Genomic DNA, 10,000 nt, shown 5'->3' with positions numbered 1-10,000 from the left:
ACTAAGGTCCATTCATCCGTGGCTCTACTTTTCTCTGCTTGGCTGGGAGGCTAAAAGCCTTTTGTTGCCAATAAGACAGGAAGTGAAATCCAAAAAACGTAAAGGTTGGACTCCATGAAAAAACGAGGCGAGAGGCCGTTAAAAACACGAGACGAGCGTTTGTGATGAAATCAGCTTCCCCCCAAAACGACTGCTGTGCAGCTTTTATTATGCCAGGCCAGTCGCTCGCTTTAATTATTCAGCAGCAGTGTTTAAAAACGTGTCAGTGAGGACGCCACTTGGAGTGAGATCACAGAGACGATCCGATGCAGGTCACTGATACGTCTTCACTCATCGTCTCCTTCCTCACCCGTGGAGCGATCACACCTGAGGTCGTTTTATGTAAAATGGTTTTCTCTGAGACTTCTGAGTTCATTAAAGAAAAGTCTTTTAAATAAGCTGAACGGTTTAATATTATTTGACAATCAGGACATGTTTCCAATAAGAGCAGGTGGTGTGAGTTTTGTTATGACACTCTCTGGCTGCTTGGTTTATTTATTCTGTCCGTCACAGCGCTGCTCTTTGCCCCTCCATCCCTCCTCCTGCATATTTTCCATCTCATCTCGGGATGCTCGGCTGGAGTTGTCGAGATCTCTCGTCTGCGGAGGTGTGAGATGCGAGTCAGAGCTGTAACCCTGCAGGCTTCCTTCTCTGCCCTTTATATCTCACAGAGGAGACAAACAAAACAAAACACTGCTCATATTTAGGAAGCTGCGCAAAGACTGCACTTTGTTGTTGTTTTTTTTGTGCTGCCTCAACAAACTCAAAGTGAAGTTTTTGACATTCAAAATGAACTCAAACTCCAATAAGCTCACTCAGTGTTGAGCTCCATGTGGACTGAAAGGCCGAATGATGAAGATCGAACTTGACCCCGTCACTGACTCTGATTCTGGGGCTCTTCAGGGAAGTCTACTGGGTCCTTTTATATTCTCAGTTTGATCCAAATCGTAACCGTTTGGCTGATGAGACATGTTTGGATTCCAAACAGCTGGCTGCCTTGATCGGGCCACAGTGACTCTTTGTCTGTCTTTTCATTCACGCACTCTGGACGGCGCTCTTCTTGTAAAAAGCCACCTGAATCTGACTCCGAGCCTCGCTAGGATTCTGTAATATTTTGTGACCTCTCAAGAAAGTCGACCAAAATGAGAGAACGACCTCTCACAAGCAGCGAGACATTCTGCTGGATTTTACAACAGTGCAGTGAAGTGGTTCAACCTCTAACAGCTCTCTCTCTCTCTCTCTCTGCTGTCCAAGCTCAAACAAGGACACTGCAGTCGTGGAGCTGAGCCGAGCTAAGTGGACTCATCGCTCACCTGGACCTCAGGTGGTGTTCGCCTGCCAGCTCAACTCGGCTCCAGACTTTCCTCTGAAACAACACCCAACGACTCTTTGTATCTTAAGCCTCTCCTCGTCAACTCGGAGGGGATGAAAACATCAAAGCTGAGAGGAAGGAAGGACGGAGAAGTGAAGACGATAAAGAAACTTAAACAAGGTCATCTTAGGTCTGAATGTTTCCTCACAGCCTGCTTCATAACTAAAGGGATTATATAAAGAAAGAGGACTGACTCATCCAAAGAGCTGCCCTGTGTACATGCAACACACACACACACACACTAACTCATTCAGCATGAAGGACAAACGAGGTTCAGCTATATTCATACCCTTAGCATGACTGCATGCTGCATTAGACCAGATACAGCATGACCAATGATATGAGGAGATTCTTTTGAAGCTAACTCCACCGAGGGTCTTCAACGCCTCCAAGAAACAGTCCGCACCAAGTCCTGAAAACTCTGAATCCACAATGTTCACAGGAGCAAAAAATAATAAATCGACTTTTATGGATGTAAATCCTCAGTTTTTCTCAAACTCACTGAAGCCTCGCTGCCTCTGTTGAGACGCATATACAGGATGCATTAGAGGCCGAATGGCTCAGAGCCAATCAGAGACGTCTTTACGATCAGACGGGTCGAGGTGGCTGCAGGTGAAGCAACCCAGACTTCCCTCTCCCCGCTGGTCCGGGGGGGATTCTGAGGGTCCACGGGATGTATAATCCCACCAGCGTATTCTGGAACGACCCGGGTCTAGGAATGCAAAATCACGGTGGGTAAAAATGTCTGGTGTGTGGAGTGTGTGTGTGTGTGTGTGTGTGTGTGTGTGTGTGTGTGTGTGTGTGTGTGTGTGTGTGTCTAAATATACGACGGGCATGTTCGGCCTGCTGTTTCTCTGCAGGTGAGGTCAGAGAGTACAGCAGCACAGTTTCCTACTTTAGCCATGAATCATGTTCATGACAACAAGGGCAACTGACAGCCGGCGGCAACATGAAGAGGTGTGTGTGTGTGTGTGTGTGTGTGTGTGTGTGTGTGTGTGTGTGTGTGTGTGTGTGTGTGTGTGAGTCAAGTGAAAGTGAAAAGAAGCAGGACAGAGTTCTTGAAGATATGAAAGTAGGAGATAAGCGCGCGCACACACACACACACACACACACACACACACACACTGTGCAGCATGAGTCATCACAGCCTCGCCCTCACTGCTCTTCTCCTCTGCGGTGCCTTTCACGAGGAGAGATCCTCACTGCACATTCAGAGAGAAACATACGAGCGTTTCCTTCCTCGGCGTTCTCGTCCAGAACTGAAGAGGCGATGCACTCTGCTCTGCACAAGACGCAGGCTAATGCAGCGTGGGTGATCTGAGGCTTGTGTGATGCATGTTAGAAATGTCAAACTCATTGATGTCATCAAAACAAAGTAAAGTTACAAAGCAAAAAATACTAAATTAGTAACTATATGAACCTCGTTAGTGAAAGGTCACAAATCCTCTCCTCCATCTTCCTCTAACATGTCTCTAGTCTCCAAACCCCCCATGATGAGAAAAGTCCATCCTCTCTGTCTTCTGCCTGCTCCACTTTTCAGAAAATGTGTGCTCAAACAGGCCGTTTGGAGATGTTCCCTTCATGACATCACAAAGGGCAGTAGCCCCTCCCCCAGGTGGGTGACACTCCCACAGCTAGGTGTTTGTTCTGCCCTCTGAGTCTGCCTTCTCACCGTAAACAATAGGACATGGAGCCAGAAAGCAGCGAGTACACCCGAGCCCTTCCAGAGAGGGGGCGTGGTCAGACACAGCTCATTTACATATTTAAAGCTACAGACACAGAAACAGCCTGTTCTGAGCAGGGCTGAAATAGAGGGGTTTATAGACATGATCAAATACAGGATCAGAGTGGATTTACAACAACACACTTCACACACATGATGAAGAGAAGGAGATCATGTGACCTTTAAAGTTCTAAAAACAAGATTGACTCAAAAACCGTCGTCAACATTACAAACAAAAAAAGTGAATATAATTCTTTCTGTTCTCCATCAAACACAAGAGGCATCCTTTTGCAAACAACATTTTAAATGTCATGAATATCAAACCTGCGAACAGCTGCACTAACGTCCGGTTTGTTTTGATGTATGAATCAAAGACGAGCCTCTTTGTTTCATGTGAGCTCATCCTGTGCAGGAACGCTACGATATCAAAGTCAGACGAGCCGCGCGAGCCGCCGTCTCTTTCACCGCTTCTGTCAGTCACGCAGAGGAGAGCGGGAAACAGCGCAGTAATTATTCAACATGTTCTCATGTATATTTAAGCGGCAGCTGCGTCAGCCTGTTCCGTCCACAGCTCCAGCACGGCGCGGCGCGGCGGATGGATGGTGAGGTCATCGAGGCCGGGGCGTCTGCAGACAGCAGGCGTTCTTCTCAAAGAACTGCCTCCACACAAATCTGCTGGATTCATCTGCGCTCATGGAGACGACATGCAGGGAGCAGTGAGTCTTCTCTGTGTGATTGAGCTGTGAGCACTTTGTGAAGTTAAGACAGTTACCACATGAAACTGGATGAGACGCAACTATGACGTCATGATCTCACGATGGAGCCTCTTCACTTTAGGAGAAGATGTATTTTATTTTGAAGGAACAAACTGCTGACTTTATTTTGAAGACTTTTGTGTTTTCTCTAATTATTCAGACACACACACACACCAGTTATTCTGTTTTATAGACTTCAACGAGCTCTTGCCTGAGGTCGCTCAGGATGTGGAGCATATAGAATAAAACCTCGGAGTGTCAGTCACAAGTGGATTATTTCCACTGCAGATTTTTTTTGAGGATAAGAATAAAAAAAGTGTGAAGTAAAATAAATAAATGAGAAAGTCTCAAAGAAATGCTAAAGTCAGAGTGTGGATGTTGCATGAAGAAGGTTTCACCGTCTTTGAAGGCAGGTCGTGTCACAGACGGTGTGGAGGTGCACAGTCTGACACTAAGCAGAAAAACAACAAGGTGACAGCTTGTTTTCTCTCCACCTGATGTGACAGTGTGATCTCCTTCAGACTCTCGTGTGTGCGTCTCTCCCTCCCTGCGGAGTCTCGCTGCCTTTTAACCACGATGTGCCAAAAAACACTCAACAATACAGCAGCGCTCCTCTTTTCATCTGCAGCCCCGCGCTCGGCTTCCAGCAGAGCCTTTCATTCCTCTCTCTCTCTCTCTCTCTCTCTCTCTCTCTGTCTCTCTCTCTCTCTCTCCCTCTCTCTCTCTCTCTCTGCAGAACGAATGCTAATGCTATGCTGATCTGATTGTGTGTTATTGCAAAGTTTCATCCCTCTTCAGTGGACGAGCTTTCAAACACACTCGAACTGAAAAGGAGGGTTTTATTTCTTTATCCAAACCTCTGTGACACACACACACACACACACACACACACACACACACACACACACGCACACACACACACCACCTGGCACTCACAGCAGTTACCAGGCAAAACTCCTTGGAAAAAAAAAAAAAAAAACGCACACATGCACTTAAACAGAAGTGTGTCAGAGTCAGAGGAACCAGCAGACCCTCGTCCATTAGTCAAGAGGTAAACACCATCTGGACTTACACACACACACACACACACACACACACACACACACACACACTCCCTGAGCTCCATTCATTCCAGGTAATACACACACATTAACCTGACACAGGTGCAAACAGCAGAAGCACAAAGAGACCCTGAGGGAGGACGTTCCTGTCCATTAACATCCAGGGAGGCACTCTGTGTAATCGTCTGCACGGAGGGACAGCAAACACTAATCCTGCAGCAGCATTAACCAGTGATGTCACGGCGGCCAGGTGACAGATCAACTTCACCTGTTTGGCAAACAGAGTCACTGTGGAAACTTCCAAACACGTTCCACAGTCTGAGATGAAGCCGTCCCCGGCACAGTGGTTCTCAAACTTCTTCAGCTAGGCTCCTCCTCCTTGGAGGGCGATCACCGCCATGATGGCCGTGTGCAAACACATGAAACTTAACCTTCATTCATGCCCAAATACATGACATGACGAAACACTAATAACACTGAAAATATCACTGTGAAACACTGATTTAGGTAGCCTGCCGCGAAGCCGCTTTTTGCACGGCCTATTTTAAAAAAACACGGCCTTGAAATTTTTGCACGGCTTGACCTAGGCCGTGCAAAAATCTACATTTAATAGACGTGCTTACTACACGGGTTTCTGTACGGTGCCACCCGTGCCCTATTTGGTAGGCGGAATGTCAGGATAACGATAGCCGCTATGTAAATAGCGTCAGATGGTAGCAGCTAACCGCTAACAGCTATCCGCTAACTAATAAATCCAACAAAAGAGAAAAACGCTACATAAACAAAACCAACGCTGGAAACATCCAGCAGTTCATCCACTTTGTCATTGGCATGTGACTGTTTATTACAAGAACTCAATCCAGCTTTGTTTCAGAGAAGGCTGTGTGCGGCGAGGAGAAATACACACGTAAACAATCAGCTGTGTGTTACAGTCAATGGTTTAAACACGGTGGAGTTTTGTTTACCAACGTAACACAGGAAGTGACGACTCTTTCAACCAATCAACGGACTGCAGGGTTTAGCTCCAGATGATTGACTTATCAAGGTCTAGGGATCTATTATTACTGGATGACACAATATTATATTATGAATTTATGTGTTTGTTGTTTGTTTTTTAAAGAAAGTGCAGATAGAAGCAGTGGGCCAACAAAGGGCTTAGACAACATGAACCAAGTGAGTTGCAGTCAAATGATGATGGGGTGTGTCAGGGTAGGGGCTGTACAGTAAATCAACATTATGAAGCTTGGGAAAACTAAAATGTGAAAACTAAAACGTGTAACAATGCATCTTATTGAACAGAATGCACCATTTAGAGACTTATTCAGTTTTCTTCAAAACTAGTGTGTTAGGGAGCACATAACCGCCGCGCCGCCGTTAGTGACACTGAAAAAAATTTGCACCCCCTGTATTTTTTTTTGCACCCCCTGTTTTCCCATTTCTGCCTAAATCACTGCTGTGAAACAATCCTCTAACATGCCATGAGAACGTTATGATGATCCTCATGTTTAGCTCATGGTGCTTCATGCAGCTTGTAGCCGAAGAACATGTCTGACAGCATAAAGAGGAAGATCGAGTGGCAGCAGAGACGGAGAAGAAATCAGATGCTACTGAAAGCACAGACAAGTAAAATAATAAAAACACACAAAGAGAGAAGAAGAGAGACGAGCCATCCAGAGGGGGGCTCAGGTGTTCTTTCTAAATCCTAATGTGAGTCAATTCAAACCACGAGATGGAGCTTTAAGCCGCCTAATGTGAAAACTCTGACAGCCGTGACCCTGAGGAGCAAACAGCGCGCTGAAAAATGATGAGCATGAACCGCTGTTTAATAAGACGGAGAGAGAGCGAGAGAGAGAGAGAGCGAGAGAGGGAGGGAAACAGTCGAGACTGCCAAGAAAAAGGAAGACATTAATAAGGTTGCCCTTGAGAAATATAATAACCTGCCATCACTCGCTCAGCCAGAAGAACGCGCCCGGACGCGAGGCTGCATCGAGCCGGCAGAAACACGGAGAGAGAGGAGGACGCTCATTTTGAAACAAAGTCTTTAGCTTGACGCGTTTTAGCCCGTCAGCTCGTCTAACAGGAGGAGCACAAACACAGAGGTCAAAGGTCGTTCAGTAATGTGATGCATGCAGTCATGGGTTAACATAAGGGAGACATTTGATCAAATGTCAAAGAGTATCACATTGTGCTTATCAAACACACACACACACACCAGTGGTTGGTGTTTGTTTGTTGGGGTTACACTCTGCCGCCATCTGCTGGTTGTTTTCCGACACTGCGTGGATTTAAAAGCTCTAAACCCTCCTTCATTCTTCAGTAAGTCGAGTCCTTCCCTTAGAAGAAACAACGTGTGAGGTACGCACATCCCAAAAAAAAGAAAAACCTCCCAGGTGCCGGATCAGAAATCAAACTGAAGGTAAGAATTAAAATAAAAAAAGATCAGCACACTGAATGAAAAGACTTGTAACTGAAGAAGTTCTGTGCAAGGTGACCTTGAGAGTTTTGAAAGGCACCTTTAAATAAAATGCATCATTATTATTATTATTATCCTTATTGTTAATAATAATAATAATTCATCCCCCTCATGTGGCTTCACGTCTACAGAATCACTCTCGGGGCATCCTGCTGTAATCCCCTCTGCAACCAGCAGGGGTCAGAGTAGCACATGTTTAAAGAGGGAGAAGGAGAAACCTGCTGCAGTCATGTGGAGTCACCAGTTCACTGAGCTGCATCCTCTTGACCAGTTACACAAAACATAACACACACACATGCACGCACGCACGCACACGCACACACACACACACAATCTCATTTCTGCTCCAGTTCTTCCTCTCAGCAGCGAGCTAAGTGTTTCTGTGGATTTTAAGTGCCTCTAAGGGTGTGTATGTGTGTGTGTGTGTGTGTGTGTGTGTGTGTGTGTGTGTGTGTGTGTGTGTGTGTAAAACACTGAGTCATCCTCGGTCTGCCTCCTGCATTGAGCTGGCACAGTTTCAGACAGGATCCATACAGTGACGGACCGCCTCACTGTGACTCTGCAGATCTGAGACCAGCTGACTTCACTTCAGACGTTTTTAAAGGATCAGATTCCAGGTTTGACCAAAGTAACAAGAGGACTGTGTGTGTGTGTGTGTGTGTGTGTGTGTGTGTGTGTGCGTGCGTGCGTGCGTGCGTGCGTGCGTGCGTGCGTGCGTGCAGGGTTAAGGTAACCTACCAGTCCGGTGAGAGACGGCGCAGACTGTCCCAGCGTTTGGCTCCTCATCCGGACCAGGTTGTTGGCCTCTCCGGCTCCTGCAGATATTCCTCCTGTAGCCCCGTGACCTCCCAGACCTCCTGAGGGTCCCTGCCACGCCAGCTGACTGACACCGGCGTGCAGACTGCAGGACAGAGGCAGCAGCTGCTTACCTGAGAGGACAGGTAAGGCGCACAGTTAGTTACATATTTGGAGGCGAATGCTCATTTATTTCAAATGTTCTGCTTTGGTAAAATGAGGCAACACTTTCGAGCTTCTTGGCACGTTTCGTCATCCTCGCAAGGACTGACCGCCAGATTTCTTCTTCATGTAGTTCCAGTCGTATTTTATTTTCTAACTTGTGTAGTGCGAGTGCGACTGCTTTTCTGTTACACATGTTGAGTTCACGCTGGTTCAGGCTGAACTCACTAAAGCTCGGTGACTCATGGTCAGACCTGACTACGTTTTTACACCTCTCCACTCCGAGTCTCTGGGTGACATTCAAAGAAACTCAAAGTCATTCACAGCTCAACTTAATCCCGCCCTTTATGACCCCCGAACCCGAGAAGACAAAAGAAACACAAAGAACAACCCGGGTGCATAAAAAACTGAACCAACGATGAATCAGCCGCCGCTGCTCCTCCTCCTCATGGAATTAACATGGTCACATGACCTCTGTTGGGTGGGAATATGGCGGGTAATCTGAGGTTGATTTTTCACTTTTCAGATTACGGACATGGCAGATTGGCGGCAGATTAGGAGCATGAGTGATCACGAGCTACAGGACGACCTCGGGTAAACTCCACTCCCAGGACAATAAAGAGAATTATTTTGTATATTTTTGGGGTCGAAATGACTTTAAAAATGTTTGTTTTTTTGTTTTTCACTGACAAGCTCAGGTTGTTGTCCTCCTTTATAAAGTGTGTGTGTGTGTGTGTGTGTGTGTGTGTGTGTGTGTGTGTGTGTGTGTGTGTGTGTGTGTGTGTGTGTGTGTGTGTGTGTGTGTGTGTGTGTGTGTGTGTGTGTGTGTGTGTGTGTGTGTGTGTGTGTGTGTGTGTGTGTGTGCGTGTTACCCGTCATGGCCAGGCTGCTGCGTCGGGCCCAGCTCTCATCCTGGCTCAGCTGCCGGTGCAGTTTGGATTTGGTGGCAGCGGTTGCCGCTGGCGACAGGTCGGGGTTACTCAGCTTCCTGAAGAGGAGAGGAGGCGGAGCTGCAAACTCCCTCTGTAAAGGATGAAGAGAGGACAGTCATCATCAGACAGACACAAAATGTTTTTATATTATATTTATTATTTATAATATTTTCATATATTTTACCCCCAAATAAAAGTCGGCCTTCCCGAGTACGAGACAAATGTGAGGACTTAGAGTCAGAGCGTGCAGAGTGTGTGAGTGAGCGGGCCGAGTGCCAAAACAAAGTCGTAAAACAAGGCACTAACCACTCGCTGACACATCGTCTCATTTCTCCACACACACACACACACACACACACACACACACACACACACACACACGTCTGAACAGAAGACGCACACACCTGTTTTTCTTAGCATGCAACAGGAGCAGATAACGGTTAACATTAGCGGCACAATGACAGAGCTCTCTGTGGTTATTAGCGTGTCAGCTAGCAGCTGCAGAGCGAGCGGACGGGCTGATTTATCAGTCTGTGGGTGTAATGAGGGAAGAGTTCCTCTGGACTTCCTCGACATCCCAGAAGAAAGCTTGGGGAAAATGCAGAGGAAATAACAGCACATGCACACACACACACACACACATACACACACACACGCTCGCACACACACACACACACACACGCTCGCA

At 46.7% G+C, this 10,000-nt stretch overlaps 1 protein-coding gene across 3 annotated transcripts in view; it reads right to left on the bottom strand.

The window, feature by feature from the left end:
* Nucleotides 1-10,000, bottom strand: part of LOC306828674 (microtubule-associated serine/threonine-protein kinase 2-like) — a 53,314-nt gene that overhangs the window by 9,954 nt on the left and 33,360 nt on the right. For 2 of the 3 annotated variants that reach the window (XM_079351220.1, XM_079351219.1), the window contains exons 2-3: nucleotides 9,253-9,403; nucleotides 8,162-8,352 (exon numbers count right to left, since the gene is read on the bottom strand). In XM_079351220.1, coding sequence (XP_079207346.1) covers nucleotides 8,162-8,352; nucleotides 9,253-9,403 — 342 coding nt within the window. Of the gene's footprint in view, nucleotides 1-681; nucleotides 704-8,161; nucleotides 8,353-9,252; nucleotides 9,404-10,000 lie in introns of those variants that run through there. The other variant, XM_079351221.1, reaches the window with a different exon arrangement.

The sequence above is a fragment of the Symphodus melops genome (assembly GCF_947650265.1).
Source record: "Symphodus melops genome assembly, chromosome: 8".
NCBI classification, from domain to species: Eukaryota; Metazoa; Chordata; class Actinopteri; order Labriformes; family Labridae; genus Symphodus; species Symphodus melops.
Note: the sequence above shows the minus strand (reverse complement) of the source record. Positions and strands in the feature narration are given on the sequence as shown.